This window comes from Schistocerca serialis, chromosome 6 (genome assembly GCF_023864345.2).
Source record: "Schistocerca serialis cubense isolate TAMUIC-IGC-003099 chromosome 6, iqSchSeri2.2, whole genome shotgun sequence".
Lineage (NCBI taxonomy): Eukaryota > Metazoa > Arthropoda > Insecta > Orthoptera > Acrididae > Schistocerca > Schistocerca serialis.
The window spans coordinates 532,487,098-532,503,905 of record NC_064643.1 but is presented as its reverse complement, the minus strand read 5'-3'; the positions used below and the strand labels follow the sequence as shown (position 1 = coordinate 532,503,905).

The following is a 16,808-nucleotide window of genomic DNA, read 5'->3' as shown; positions in this document are numbered from 1 at the left end:
TAAGGGAGCTTGGTCCGGAAACAATGAGTTGAAAATTACAAGCGAAACTTGTTCTGATACTTCTTTAGTGCAAGCTCTTTGCTTTTCATATCCTGGGAGAAGGTAATATGGATCAAAACAAGAAAAAAAGTCTTGTAAACATGGGCTGTAAAATGCATGTATTTAGAGCTATGAGGACTTTTTCAGTAGAAGAGATGTCTTTCATAATAGCAAAGATAAACAGGTGCTCATAGCTCTTGAAAGTATGCACTTAAGAGCCCATGGTCCATACTTACCACGTTTTGGATATGGTAAGTAAAGAGCTTATAGTAAAAGAGGTCGCCTGTTAGAGATAACAGAATGATTTCCACTTATAACTTTCAACTTGGTCACATCTGGACCAGGTTCCTTTACCTCAGATTGATACATTTACTCTTTTTCGTATTTCAAAAGTTTGTAATATCATCACGGAATTACCCTGTCTGTACTGAACATGGAAAATGCAAATACATTACATATTTTGTTTACTAGGCTGTAGTCCATACACTCCTATTGTACACTTTGTAATAATAAAAGAGATCCATGTTGTAAATATATGTAGTTTTTATTGGTAAATGTAAGTATACAGTTTGATTATCCAAATAAATTATTTTTCGGAACACCTATGTCCCTTATTTAGTTTGGATAATCGATGCTATACTGCAATTCTTCATTTTTTGACAAAAAATGTACCACAGTTACCAGGAGTGCAACATCAGTAATAACCAGCAAAATGTCATATTAAATGTATTACAATGATATAATATGTATTTTTAATGTTTGCTTGATTATGAACTGAGGTTTGAAATGCATAGTGATAAAACTACGTAATAATAAACTGCACGTCAGATAAATCATGACCGGTTTCAGAATTCATCATACTGGCTTCATTTTTTCCTCCCAGTAACATCTAGGCTGATATTGTGGAACACAGACATGATTGGGCATTTGCTCTCTGTGCAGGTCACTACATGGGCAGGCTGATAACACAGCCGGAGACCCTACTGATCAGGTCACCAGTTACCAGTCTGCAGGTCCAGGCCCTGGGCTTGATTACAGTTTGCAGCGTGCTCATCGTGCTGCAGATCAGGTTTATCCACATATGATGACAACAGCACCTCATATCCAGGGTAAGTATTGGGAATAGATGTAATGAAGTGCATTCAATGCTACAAAATGATTTGGAGGGAAAATGCCTTTATAGTCACTGCAATGAGATATGGGCCACATACAGGAAGATTTTATTTCATAGCCAAAAGAGGAAGAGCTGGTAGTAAAGAATGAAAAATTTATAAAACACTGGAAAATAATGTCCAGTAAAAAATAAGTAACATTTTAGTGACTTTCCTAGCAGATATCAGAGTAACAATTCATCGATTTACTGTTGTGAAAAGCTGCAGAACCCTGACATTAAATTCCGCTCTTAGAAACGTGCAGTGTTATTGGTGTTCTGCACCAGTTATCTTTTAGATAAGGGATCCAAAAATGCACTAATCAGCCAGAACACATGTCTGTGCCTAATTCACATGGAAGGCACATCATGTGATACTAAAGACAAATATATCAGGTCCCATCAAACTCCAAACCACTTCTGTGGTTCAGATTCATTGATGATATCTTCATAATGTGTACCCAGGGCCAAGACACCATGTCCTCATTCCTCCACAATCTCTATGCCTTCTGTCCCATCCACTTCACCTGGTCCTGTCCAACCCAATGTGCCACTTCGTTGGAAGTTGACCTCCACTTCTCTGGTGGCTCCATCTGTCTCTTTATCCGTATTAAGTCCAGTAACCACCAACAGTACCTTCATTTTAACAGCTATCACCCCTTCCACACCAAAAAATCGCTCCCATACAGCCTGGCCACCCATGGACACCATATCTGCAGTGACGAGAATCCGCTTGGCCAGTATGCCGAAGGTCTGACAAAGGCCTTCACAGACAGCACTACTCCCAAATCTAGTCCACAAACAGATTCCTGCACCATTGTCTCACACACCTCTAACCCTCCCATCACCCCCAAGACTTGGGTGCAAAGAAATGCCCCACTCATCACCCGATATCAATCGGTTATGGAGCAGCTAAACCATGCTTTTTGCCAGGACTTTGATTATCATTCATCATGCCTGGAAATTAGAGAGTTCCCATGATAGTTCCCACCACTCCTAAAACAGTATTCCAATGGCTACTCAACCTACATAGCATTCTTTTCCACCCTCATGCTCTTCCTCAGTGGTCATATCCTCATGGAAGATGCATTTACAAGACCTGTCCAATTCACCAAACCAGCACATTGTACTCCAGTCCTGTCAAAGGCTTATCCTATCATATCAGAGGAGGGGCCACCTGTGAAAGCAGCCATGTAATATACCACCTCTGCTGCGATTTCTACGAGCGTTTTATGTGGGTATGACCACGAACCAGTTGTGCACCATAATGATTGGCCACTACCAAACTATGGACAAGAAAAGAGTTGACTTCCAAGTGGCACAAGATGCTGCTGAGAACAACATGCTGGATTTCAATGGCTGCTTCACAACCTGTGCCATATGAATGCTTCCCTCCAGCACTACCGTATTTACTCAAATCTAAGCTGCACCTGAAAAATGAGACTCGAAATCAAGGAAAAAAAAAATTTCCCGAATCTAAGCTGCACCTGAAATTTGAGACTCGAAATTCAAGGGGTGAGAAAAGTTTTAGACCGCACCTCCAAATTGAAACAAAGTTGCACCATTGTAACATTAGACACAATTTACGTCGAATGGATGAAGATACAGCTACAGTAGTTTGGTTCGAGTCGTAAGCTTAACAGTTAAGCTTTACCAAGTAGCCATTACTATGCGTCAGGCGCTCCGTCTGTATTTATACGGGTACCCTTCCTTTTTCACGTGCTTCGTCTGGTTTGAATCGATTGCTTATTTTGCTTTGCTCTGATAAGTGCCGTTCTCTTTGTTATAGGTGTTTATGTCACTCTAAGCTGGAAATGCATTATTTTACTGTGTCATGCATTGTTTGTCGCATTCTGATAATGAGTGCTTACGACCTGTCACCGCTCATGGCATGGCTTTCTTTTGTGCGCAATACCGCGGCTTACAATAAAAAAAGGAGAGGAATTGTCTCATAAGCGAAACAATGGCACAAGACTGCTGTTTGTTGTTACTTACACTGTTGCTTTCTTTGATAATGATCAACAAGAACCAAATAATAGACTGCGTATGATAGAAGATGTTCTGAACGAGAGTTTAGCGAAAAATTTTCTCCGTTTGAAAATCTTTGCAGACGCCTCTTTAGTACAATACATTCTGCACAGAAATTAGAGTCATCTTAGATTTAAAAATCTAGTCAGTTGCCATGCTTCATTTCTGACTTTATCACTATTCAGCACAAGAATAGTATGAATATAAACATGACATGATGTGTATATTCTTCCGCGTTTGCTGTTGTCTCACTCTAGTTTCGTAGTTTATTAGGCAGGCAGGATTTATATGACATAGCAGCAAACACAAAAGAATATATGTATTCTGCTATGTGAGTTATGTACCACTATTGTCTTCTCTCGTCATACACCATCTTAACATAATTTTTCAAATTGACTTGTGTGGTGTCACCACCAGACACCACACTTGCTAGGTGATAGCCTTTAAATCGGCCGTGGTCCGTTAGTATACGTCGGACCCGCGTGTCGCCACTATCAGTGATTGCAGACCGAGCGCCGCAGGTGTAGTCTAGAGAGACTCCGTAGCACTCACCCCAGTTGTACAGCCGACTTTGCTAGCGATGGTTCACTGACTACATATGCTCTCATTTGCAGAGACGACAATTTAGCATAGCCTTCAGCTACGTCATTTGCTACGACCTAGCAAGGTGCCATATTCTTCAAGAATGTATTCTGAACTGATAATATTGTGAATCATACCTCACGTCAGTATAGTTCTTCCCTCCTCACACCAACCTGCGTGAGCTAAAATGCGTGCATTTCGGCCTCCATTAGTAACACAGTGTTGGCTCTTCTGCCAATGAAACAACTTGTCCTATATCATGATGTGCTTTGCTGTACAAATTGTATGATCTACAGGACCAATAATAAATCAAATCAAATACATGGCATAATATTTACATTCTTCTACCTTTTCTTTTAATTTATTTACGCACGCAGAGGTTTTGGCGCAGTATTTATCTTTGTGCCTGCAAAGCATGCCTGTGTAGCACTACATATATTCGACGGCAGAAGTTAGTTGTGGCGGCATCTACCAACATTTTTCAGAACTTCTGCTTACTTTGCACTCGATTCTAAGCCGCAGGCGGTTTTTTGGATTACAGAAAACCGGAAAAAAGTGTGGCTTAGATTCGAGTAAATACGGTAGATTGTCTCAGCTATGTAGATAGGAATTATCCTCGCAACACGTCATTCACTCCCGTAATCATCCTGCCCACAATTTCCACTAACTCACTAGCTCCATACCCTCTGTCAAGCAGTGTTCCATTCCTCTGTCCTGTTACTCCTTCCCAATCTACACCCTACATAATCTACATTGTGCATCAAATGGACTGACAGGCTCCGGTGGCCATGTGCCACATGCCTGGCCCATGTACCTGCCACCTGTTCCATCCGCATTCCTATCCTGTACACTTGCTGTCTCCCTCAGAGTTGCTAGCTTTCTGCCATGAACTCCACCTCCTGCTTCCTGCCTCTTTCTTCTGCTTACTCCACCTGAAACAACCCCTACCCCATTTCACTTGCCAGACTGCAATCCTGGCATTGTGTGTCCCACCTCTGCTTGTCTGCTAGTCAGTAAGTAGTCTCTTTTTACTGATGTATAACTTTCCTGTGACTTTAAAGGGCTGCATGCTGTAAAGAATCGAGAACAGTTTGAAAATAACTGTAGCATTCATAAATAAAACACTAGGAACAAAAATTGTAGTGACTAGTAGTGTGTATGTTTTGTAAGTATGAGTGTAATTTCTAACATATGCTTCTTTTTAGTGGTGTATATCTCATCCCAGTAGATTCCCCTTAGCCACTTATTGTGATACTTGATAAATAAAGCAAGGTTTAATATTTCCTTTGTAAATATGTGTCATGATGTTCTAGTTGATCATTGCATATAAGGAACGAAATGCATTGCACGAAGTGGCACATACTTTGTTTCTATTAATTAGTTGCAGATCACATACATTAGTCTCGGTTCATACAATATTGTATTTAAAAATTAAAGTAAAGTGGTGAAGTTTTTCAATAAATTGAAGGAAATGAAATTTGTTTTAATTTAATTCGTCTAATGAGCCCTGGAAGGAAACATTCATTTACTGCTGTTAGTGTTTAGCCATCTTTAAAAATTCCACTTTCCATGAAAAGTTTTATCACACACAATTATAAGAAGCTATAAATTACAAGTGGTCATGGTACCAAAACTTCAGTTCAGTACTAAACTTCTAAAGATCCAAGATATGTACCACTGGAATAATACTTCTGCATATGATATTTATAAAGGAAGTGCGAATATCATAAACATACAGTTTATTATCATAGTGTCACAGAGGAATTAATAGGCAGGAGCTCTTTTAATCTCCAATTGAAGTGATTGAATCGAGACATTATGTAACAAGAACTGACAATATTCGATGAATAGAAATCTAAACCAGAGAGTTAGCAATTTATGGATTATTAACTTTGAAAGAGTTTTCATGTAATTTGTTTCAGTAATATCTGTTGTTTCTTTCTAAGCACAAGTTCACATGAAAAATATTATATTCAGTAGGTCCAAGCCCACAACAGCAACAGCAGCAGCGACCGAGTAGTGCTTATGGAGGATACGATACCTCACATTCACATTCACCTGCTGGGTATGCTTCCCCTGTGGCCAGTGTTGGCCGTGTCGGTAAACCTGCAGCTGCTAGTCCTGCCCCTGCACCTGCAGCTGCTCCTGCACCTTCTGCAGCATGGAGCCTCAGACAGCAAGCTGAAGGTTATCAGTATGGCCAGTTGAGTCCGTCACGGTCTCCTGGTGGTCCAACAGCTCCGACAGCACCTACGTATACTCAGCTAGCACCTGGCCAAGCAAGGGCAGCAGCCTACCATGCTCCAACGTCATCTGCGGCAGGTGAGTCACGTTTGTCAGAGACAAAGCAGCAGTACTTCATACACACAGCAATTCAGTAGAAATTTAGTCAGATCCCTTCATTAGGTGTTCCTCTTCAGGAGAAGAAGGTATCTTGGGTGACTGTGCACAAATTGTCAATATAACTGTGTGACAGAGCTAGTGGAGTACGTGTGTAAGAGAGCAGGAGCAGCAGTAAAAAAGGAAGAAGAAGAATACTTGTGCTGGGACTCCTGACCCAGATACGTTGTGTTAGTTGCACATTGCTGTGGTGGATGGTTGGAGGGGTAGGATATAGGGAAGTGAAGAGGGTAACATTGTCCTCAACCCAAAGGTTAATTTGAATTTTACAGTGATTTATCAGGCTTGGTCCTGTTGAGTACAGCTCAATTTGGACTGTCTGACCGTTGCACAATGTGAACACACTATGACAAGGTTTACTGGAACAAAATACTTTATTGCGGCAACTGTATTTAACAAACAGGGTGAACAGAGAGCACAGAAATTATTACTGATCATCAAATATTTATTGGAATGTGAACTCTTAAGGTAAACTATTGCACAGGTAAATCATTCTGGAATGTACAAATACTTGGGAGGGAGTCAGTAAGTGATTACCAGTCTAACCTGGAGTGACAGAATCAAGTCAGAACATGACACAGAAATACGAGACACACAAAAATTCACAGCAGGGAATAAACAATGCACTGAGACATGAAAACTTATTAGAAAACACAGCACCCCTGGCGGCTGGCGCGGAAGCTGCTTGACAGCTGCAATTTGCTCGTTACCACAGTGAGCAACGGTCTGTCCTTTTCATAATATTGTTGATATTTCAATGTAAACTTTCCATTGTTTGTTTCTTTAAATCATGGTTTGGCTAAAGTACACTTCCAGAGTGATGTAGATTCAGTATTTTATTTTATTTTTAAGCCTTGTAAGTACTTGTGCCTGACAAGTTAATCATTTGCTAAAAGTTAAAATACAGCTTGATTGATTAATTGATTGATTTTAACAGGAGAGCTAAAACAGCTTAGGTCTGACCCACCACTGCCCGCACCGAAACTAGGTTTATTGTGTGGTATCGCTCCCTGTATATCTAGTAAAGCCAACCAGTGCCCTTAAATAGTGCAAGGGGCCCCTCTACCAGTTTTTTGTTAGACACAATTTCTTCAGGTCTAGTTGTCCCAAAGATTCTGTATCTTTTACTCTCCAATGCCATGCATTTGAAGATTAGGTGTGATGCAGTTTCTTCACCCTCATCACAGATCCTACATTTAGGGTCCTCTTCCATTATACCCATTGTGTGTAGGTGTTTTTTGAAGTTCTCATGGCCGGTCATCGGTCCAGTCATGAGTTTGATCTCTTTCGTGTTCAATCCCAGGATTACAGTTCTTTTAAAAGATGGCTTGGGCATCATTACCTTACCATGTTTTTGTTTATGGACCTTGGTCCAATATCCTACGTGCTGTTTCCTAAGCCAGTTCTGTAGTTCTAAGACAGGTTCCGGTCCAATAAATGGAGTTGTTGCCCCCATCCTAGCCTATCTATCGGCTTGTTCATTGCCGCAGATCCCTGAGTCGCCAGGGACCCACACTAGGTACACCCTATTGCTTACCCCTAGCTCCACCAGAGCCCTGTGGCAATCTGCAACAATCTTAGATCTTGTTGCAGGAGCTGCCAATGATTTCAGGGCTGCCTGGCTGTCTGAATAGATGTAGATGCTACGGTCATTGTAGCACCTACTCATATTCTCCTCCACACATGCCCTGATTGCAGTAATTTCTGCTTGGAATACAGAGGCCAGTTTGCCTAGAGAGATGCTGCTCTCCAGTTTTGGCTGAACCCCGTACAACCCTGCCCCAACGCCTTAATCTGTTTTTGACCCATCGGTGAATCAAACGATGTCCCCCGTACAGTGTCAAACTGTTTTCTCCCACTGCTCCCTACTTCCAATTATTATGTTGTAAGACTTGTCGAAGCAGTTGGGAGTTACTATATAGTCGGCAGGCATTTCCCCAGCCGTACCTATATTTACCTCACTCACTATGTTAGTGTGTGATTCTGGATATCTGAATGAGACCCAGTTTTGGCCAGTTTTAAGTCCGTATGCCCCAGCTGCTGTCTCCATCTTAACCCAAAGATGAAGTGGAGGCATATCCAGCATGGCTTCGTGGCTTCCATTCCAGCGGTTGGTGTGCTGCTAATTCCACCCGTTATGGCTAAGCAGGCCAATCTCTACACCTTAGCAAGCTCTTTAGCAGCAACCCGCTGTTCTACCTTCTTCCACCACACTACGACCCCGTAGGAAATCCTAGGTCTAACCACTGTGGTGTATATCCAGTGCATACCCCTGGAGCTTAGGCCACAGTTTTTGCCACAAGCTCTCCTAGTACTCACTAAAGTACTTTTTGCCTTGGAGCAGATACTCTTAATATGAGGGGTCCAAGTTAGCTTCTCATCCAAGGTTACCCCTAAATATTTCACTGTCCCCTTCACAGGTAGAGTTTCATCGAAGAGCTTTAAATTCCAACTTGCATGCTGAATACGTCTCTTTGTAAATGGCACCACAACAGTCTTCTTAGGATTAACTCTCAGATCCTGTTTAATGCACCATTTTTGCACAATGTCCAAACCTCCTTGTGTCATATTCCTGACTGTGTCAGTGAATTTTCCAAGTGTTACTATGACAAAGTCATCTGTGTATCCTTGGCAGAATCATTGTGCGGAATTTAGTTCCTCAATGAGTTCGTTCACCACTAGATTCCACAATAGAGGAGACAAAACTCCTGCTTGTGGGCAGCCTCTAGTGATCTTAATTACCATCTTTTCATTCATCAGGGTAGCCTCTACCTTCCTTCCACTAAGCATGGCTCTGGTCCACCTACATATAGTGGTCCCCAGGTCATGCACCTCTGCTGCCCTTACCATGGAATCGTAGGTCGTGTTACTAAAGGCCCCCTCGATATCCAGGAAGATGCAGAGGGCTATTTCTTGGAAGTGAAGTGCTTTTTCCATCTTCCCAACGAGTTAGTGGAGAGCTGTCTCACATGATTTACCTGGTTGGTATGCGTGTTGGTTCAGGTGTAGAGGGACCCTACTTAGCCTCTTCTCCCCAACATATACATTAACCAGTTTTTCCAATGTTTTGAGAATGAAGGAGGACAGACTGATTAGTCTCATATCCTTGGCCTTGGTATGATCAATTCTCCCTAGCTTTGGAATGAAGACAACCTTCACTGCCTTCCAAACATTCAGTCTGGAACCGCCTGACCGCTTTGGTTGCAGGTTCGAATCCTGCCTCGGGCATGGAAGGGGCTGATGACCTCAGAAGCTAAGTCCCTTAGTCCTCAGAGCCTCCAAACATTGGGAATGATTCCTACTGAAGCTAACCCTGAATAGCCTGCGTAGGACTCTTATAAGCTTTCGTCCAGCCTGTTGCAGGAGAGCTGGAAAAATTCCATCTGGGCCAGGTGACTTGGACGGTTGGAATGTTTCCACCCCCCACTGGGTTTTGTTGAAGTTCACACAGTCCTTGACCGATTCCCAGTCCTCTCTTCGAGTGCCTGAGAACCGTTGTCTCTCTGGGGTCGCGTACTGGTCTGTGTTATCCGCCCAGAGCATATTGAGGAAAGTGAGTTTTGAGGAGCAATTCCAGCGTCTCATGTGCTGTCTTTGTATATTCCCCATCCACCTTCCTCAATGTACCTCGTGGATCTCACCAACCTCCACCACTAGGGTTCGTCCTTCCGGAACAACCTTCTGGTTAATCAGTCTCCAATCTTTTGTCGGGACCTTTGGGTTCTGGGCCGCTATTTTCCCAAACAGAGTCTTGGGAGAGACTTCCTTAAGGATCTTGGGTATCCATAATGATATCTTCACGGTCTTAAGAAGCTCTGCTGCAGTCTTGACTAGCAGCTTCGCATCTTCCCACGGGGATATCTTGGGCACCTTTTCCTTGAGCCACTCTACTGTGTGCCCCCCTCTCAGACAAAAATGAGTACACCACGTTCTAGATAGAACATCCTGAAGTTGGGACCTGGGCCAGCGTGTCCCCCCCCCCCCTGCCCCCCCACCAACACACCACCAATCTTTTCAAAGAGGGCCATCTGTACTAATTCCTCTGCTGCGAGGTGATGGCCACCAGTGGATGACCTTCCTGGATTACTGCCACCCTAAAACCCGATACTGCAGTACTGTAGGTCTGTTTCCCTATTTCTTTCCTCGGTTTTTTGTGGACTCGCTTATCCAAGTAGGAGGGAGTCTTTGATTATCCACTTACTACCTGTCTTTGACGTTGTGGGGGTCTGCGTGTCCCCTTCAACCTGAGACAGTTTTTTCCTGGGGGTCTTGGGTTCTAGTCCCTTTACTTCCCTCCACTTGTGTTTAGGAAGCCCTGAGTAGCTTCCTCCTTTGGGCCCAGACAAGCCTTTGATCTTAATCTGGTCTAGCTTCTCGGTTACAGTTCACACTTCTGGCTCAGGTCTAGACCCTGATTCATTAGTGGAAGTGCCTTCCATTGGTTCAGTCACCAATGTTTGGGTATCTGAGGTCTCAATTTGCCCCTCAGTTTCTTTTTCTGTAGTCGTGTCTGTGGTGTCACCGCCAGACACCACACATGCTAGGTGGTAGCCTTTAAATCGGCCGTGGTCCGTTAGTATACGTCGGACCCGCGTGTCGCCACTATCAGTGATTGCAGACCGAGCGCCGCCACACGGCAGGTCTAGAGAGACTTCCTAGCACTTGCCCCAGTTGTACAATTGACTTTGCTAGCAATGGTTCACTGACAAAATACGCTCTCATTTGCCGAGACGATAGTTAGCATAGCCTTCAGGTACATCATTTGCTACGACCTAGCAAGGCGCCATTACCAGTTACTATTGATACTGTAAAACATGTACCGTCAAGAGCAACGCTCATCATTAATGGATTAAAGTTAAGTATTCCACCAGCTACGTCCGTTTTTCTAAAGTCTAATTTCCTTGTCCTGTTCCAGACCTCACGCCAGCCTGCGTGAGCTAAAACGCGTGCCTTTCGGCTTCCTCTAATAATACGGTGTTGGCTCTCCTCTCAACCCACAACAGCGTCCATGTTGGTCCCACAAGATTTGGGGATCTAGAAGGTCCATACCACGAATACCCCGCGTGGTGTAAGGCTAATTACTCTGGGAGGTCGCCTGGTATCCCTGAGGCTCCGTTTGCGACACATCTTCCCATGTGCCACGCACCCCTCAGCTTGGATCGCATCACACCTTGGGTTGGGTCACGGAATAGGGTAGGTGTAGCAGTGGATAGGGAAGATGGGACGACGTGGGACACTCTTAGTCTGATCCATCGGCTGAGGCCTTTGTGGCAGTAGGTCCTCTACCTTCGGCATAGCCCTCAGCTTCCCACGAATACGCAAGCCTCTCCACCCGCACGGACAGTGCTTCGTCAAGGTGGTGTCCCCCGTATAAAGCTTAGTATAAAGATAACTTATCCTCAGTATTTACTAATGTGGTGTTGGCAACACACATTTTTCATGGAACATACGTAATCATTAAATGGTGTCTTGATTTAAAGCAGTCATCTAGAAGAAGGAATTGTTTCATTCAAAAACTGCGTTATTCCGTAATGGCGTATGATGAACACGATTGCTAGAGTAGCTAAGGAAAAATAATCAGTCTTCCATATTTTTAAAAAATTGAGAATATTAGTTTGCTTCCATCTTCCATTGTGAATTGCTAAAAGGATTTGTTGCTCCAGCTGATTGATGCTGACCAAGAACTCACTCATTTGCATGGGAGGAGGAAAAATGGCTCCTGCGAGTATTAAGTCCTTTAGTAGGTGGTTGGTATTGGCAAAGCATTTCCACAATCACCATTATCTATTTCAGCACAATCCTTTGAAAGCATTTCACACAGCTTAATTAAGTATATACATCTAGGATCTGGAAGACAGGATGCTGTCTTCATATAAAACTAAGTCCTAGCTAAAACATATGTGGTGACATTACATTCTTGTTACGAAATAGTCTATAAAATGTCATTTTCACTACTTCCTTTTCCTCCAGAAATTTTGTGGACCTCTGCATAACGACCATTCTGTACTTTGCTTTCACAGAGTGAATTATGTTCAGTTCCAGAGGTTGCGGGTAACTTGGGTATTTAGTAGAAGAAACATATAAAGTTCTGGAGAAATTAGTCTACCTTTTAGTATGTGGTCCATCTGTCAGTAATAAGAAAACTCTTTCTTCTTACTGCTCCCATTTTCATGATTATCAGTGAACTTGCTAAAAGGAAGCTTTAAATTAACAATCAAGAAACTATGATTGAACTACCTGCCAAAAGAACGGATAACTAATTACTGCAGTTTGATCTACTAAAAATCTAATTTTACCTGTTTGAAAGTAAATGGAACAGATCTTAAAAATACACCAAAACTATTTTTAATTTTGTCGTATTAATTCCACAAAAGTGAACTTTCTCATAAACAAAGTTGTTTAAAGATGAGTTTCAGTAACTTTGTTCTCATGACAGATTCACTGGAACCGATGAAAATCTTCATTTAAAGAGAAATTTTTTAACAGCATGTTCATTAATGCATATTTTAATTGTAGTACTACAATTCCACATTTTCTACAGTAACATGCACTTGTCATACAATTAGTTATTTATTGGAATTAGATTTCAGTATATATGTATATGTGTGTGTTTCATTTTCAGGTATGTGGGGATGGCAACCACAACAGCCTAGTGGTGGTCAGGGCCCCGACCCTGGTCAAGGCCCTGGCTCTGGCGGCCCTGGAGCTCCCGGCAGCTCAGCAGGCGGTGCCGGGCCCGGGGGCCACACACACAGCGGTCACGAGCTCAATGACATGCTGCAGATGCTCGATCAGGGTGCAGCTTCCTCTTTTGAGGACCTCAACATGTTTAGCACCAATTTTGAATGAGTGCCTCTCAAGTGTCAGCTAAAGTCATTTTTTGCATTTACATTTATGATTTATGAGCGAAACACGATGCCATTCCTGACCCTGTTTGCTGGCTGTTTTCCCAGTGTGTGCCTGTGCGAATGATGTGACTTGACCTGAGCACGATTACGACAGTTTCCACGTCGGGACCCCAGGATTCTGTGTTTTAATAAAGTGCGTTAAGTTGTGAAATTCTGATTGTTAGATATCTGGGAAAATCCTCAAAACAGAGGTCTGTCTGTGAACCATAATTCATTAATGTGCAATACTGCAACGAAGACCTGTTAAACAGGTTATTGTGCTGTGAAAAGTATGTGTGAATGTGTGTGAGAGAAACAAAAACATTGCTTCTCCAGATTTTGTAAGTTGCTTTTGGCATTGTTAATGAAGTTAACTGTTTTATGCAAACGTGATCAAAATTTTTCATAAATGCGAGTTTGTGTTGTTTGTGTTCTGTAATGTTATCCTTCTGTGAAGTGAAAGAAAAGAAGTTATTTCCTGCATTGAGGATGAAGCAGGACTATCTGTGCCATGTCTTGTATCAGTAAGTGCTTAAAATTTTTGTGTCACCTTGCAATCGTTAATATGTATTTATTAGTCTTATTTGAAGATAAGCTACAAAACAGGAGTATCAGTGTAAAATACCTACAAGTGCACACATAAGGAGAGGTAGCTGTGCACTGACCGTGTAACATCTGCCGTGTGCCTGGCATTACTTAATCACATAACTGTATCTAGTGCCAATTAGTGCAATAACAGCAGCAAATGACAGAATCCATTATAAGAATCACAGATTACCAATCATCGTGGAGTCGCAGATTTTAAAAAGGAAGGCACAAATCAGATCCTTCTGTGCTCAGTGTGTTCCATTTGTTGATTATGATTTCACCTAGATGAGGTTTTACTTGTTATCATTAGAATTCCTTTATATTGAAAGAGCATTCTCTGCAAATGGAAAATAAGAACAGTACTGTTGGGAAATAAGTTTCATGCCTCTGTAAAACACAGTAAAGTAATTCAAAATTTTTCCTTTATCCATCCATGCATGACACAAACAATTTACAAACACACTATATCCATAGGCAATTTGGAAACTAAAATGACTATTTGAATAAAGTGTGATTCAAACTTCTATCAGTGACAATAAAATTTCACTATGTTCCTGTAGTCATCATACCTGCCATTCTAAATACTTGCAGGTATCATTTCTCTCTTTTTTAAATTTACTATTTGGTGTGACAGATAAGTGATAGTTAAATGTGATACTCATAGTTAATTTATATCTTTGTTGAACATAATGACAAATGTATTGACATGTCACATTGAGTTCATAATGTTTGATTTCTCTCAAAGTATGTAATTTTATCAGAAAAACTTCTGAAAAAAAGAACAATGTATGGGTTTATTTTGGACTTTTCATGTTATTACTATTTTATATTAATGCTGTTGCACCTACAAGGTCATAACAGCCTTTATTTTTGTGCAGTTTTTGTTTATTTGCGTCACTTTTGCCCAAAGAGAGAAAAATTTATCATAATACAGTGCTGATAAATCCATGAGTAATTCTAATGTGTGTGTGTGTGTAACTATAATCCCCTGCATTTCCTGCACACCCACTTTCATTGGCGTAAATGGTTGGTATCATACTTCAAACAACCATACCAGAACTGTAATCCTTAAGTAGATCTTTCTAAATAAGAGAGTTGTCAGTCATTAGTTACCAGATGTTTGTGGATTCCATGGACCAAATTGTTATTTGAAATTTTTTTCTTTGGTTAGAAGTTATATTTGATTTGTGAACATCTTGTTTCTTCAGTTTCCCACTACAACTTTGGCTCACCAGCTGCTCTTTGTAGCATACAGTACTGTGACAAAATAATATAAAGTCACTTATTAAAAACTGATACATAAAGTATTGGAGTATTAATACTTCACATTTCAGTTTTAAATATGTTCCTCTGCCAACGCTCTTGCCACAGTGGTAACACGGTTCCCATCAGATCACCAAAATTAAGCTCTGTCGAGCTTGGCTAGTTCTTGGATGGGTGATTGTTCGGTTCTACTGATTGCTGTTGGCAAGTGGGATGCACTCAGCCCTTAAGTTGAGGAGCTACTTGTTGAGAAACAGCAGCTCTGGTCACAAAAACTGACCACAGCTGGGAAAGCAGTGTGCTGATCACAGGCCCTTCCATATCCACATTCAGTGACACCTGTCAGCTGACGATGACACGGCAGTCAGCTGGTACCGTTTGGCCTTCCAGGCGTGTTCAGTTGGAGAGCTTAATTTATGTTTCTCCAAGCATGACAGAATATTCCATAAATATGATGTCACTGTGCAACAGTGCACTGCCTAGTATCTACATTACTGTATCTTACAGTGTCTGAAATGACAACGCAATACCATACGCATCCCATTCCGTCCTTTCCATTTGCAACTGGCTGCTCCATAGGCTGAAATTTCCATTATTTAACTTAGGCTGAAATGTCCATTATTTTACTTTTTAGGTCATTTACTATCTATGTTGAGAAATTCAGTATGAATATTAGAAATTACAATCTACAACTTTGTGGATGCGTCACTGAAATGTTATTGTTGAGAATTTGTTTCACCAGTCTTGGGCACTTTGGCACTAGATAATCCAGTTGATATCAAACTGTTGTGGTACCTTGAACACATATCATTAAATGGGAAGAGAATTCAAAATAATACATTTTATTTTGGAATCTACTTAATTAAATAAATGTACAATTGTCAGAGAGTGTGGAAAGTTTTGAATTTGCCACAGGCAGAAGTATTACTTTTTTTCCTTGTGAGCAGAGTTGTTAAAGAAAACATTCAGTAAATTTTGAGGCATATTCCTCAGTTGCTTTTATTGTTCTTTGGTTTCCTATCTTTTCAGCTATATGTAACAAGTACAGAGATTATTCAAAATAATGTGAATATTGTCGACTATTTTACCTATTGCACTTTTGTACCAAGTTTTGTCATTTCATTGCAAGGCATGAGGTGCGAGCTGTACAGTTGTAGTGGAGTGGAAAAAAAAATTAGTCAGTGTTTGGCACTCGTCATGCTTCTTTGAAACATTTACTTTTTCAGAAGATGGATAAATCTACTCTTTCATCCAAGTATTGTAGAAGTGTTAATTTATTTCACTTTCTATGTACAAAGATATAAATTGGAAATAATTGTATTGGAATTCGTATTATTTTTGTATTGCAATGTCAGAAAACTACCCTGTATTGTACATAATGTAAAGTGCAACATCTTTTGTTGGCAAATTATTTTATGTAAAGTGGAAAACTGTCAGTAAAATGACTTATTTGTTCAAGCTGTTGCTTGAATCAGAGTGAATTTTGTATTTTGTTTGAAGTTATGTGTAAATGATGCTGAATAATTATTTGAGAAGAAAAACATTTTCTTTAAATATACAGTTTTATTTAATTTTTTCTTACTTCTGAAGCCTTCCAGAATGTGTCATCTTCTGTAATTATTTTGTACATTGTTAGGCATTTACTATGTCAAATTAAAGATATTTTTATCCAACATTTCTGGTAAATTATATTTTGTTATTGAAGAAGAGTTGCCATTACGATTAGGGTTTTTTATGTCACACTTTTGTCTCTGAAGTCCAAACACTATAGTTATTGTTATCAGGTTTTTTACTATGAAATGTACGCGGATATTTGTTTGTTATTCTTTTTGATAATGACACAAATCTCAGTGATTTTCCATTGCAACTGA

At 40.9% G+C, this 16,808-nt stretch overlaps 1 protein-coding gene across 3 annotated transcripts in view; it reads left to right on the top strand.

Annotated features, from left to right (window-relative positions):
- The window catches only part of LOC126485136 (aryl hydrocarbon receptor nuclear translocator homolog), a 536,090-nt gene extending 519,532 nt beyond the window's left edge, over positions 1-16,558 (top strand). Inside the window, exons 10-12 of one of the 3 annotated variants that reach the window (XM_050108786.1) lie at positions 982-1,148; positions 5,780-6,121; positions 12,822-16,558. In XM_050108786.1, coding sequence (XP_049964743.1) covers positions 982-1,148; positions 5,780-6,121; positions 12,822-13,048 — 736 coding nt within the window. In that variant the 3' untranslated portion in view covers positions 13,049-16,558. Of the gene's footprint in view, positions 1-981; positions 1,149-5,776; positions 6,122-12,821 lie in introns of all 3 variants that reach the window. The other 2 variants (XM_050108785.1, XM_050108787.1) reach the window with 2 other exon arrangements.
- Positions 16,559-16,808: the final 250 nt, after the last annotated feature.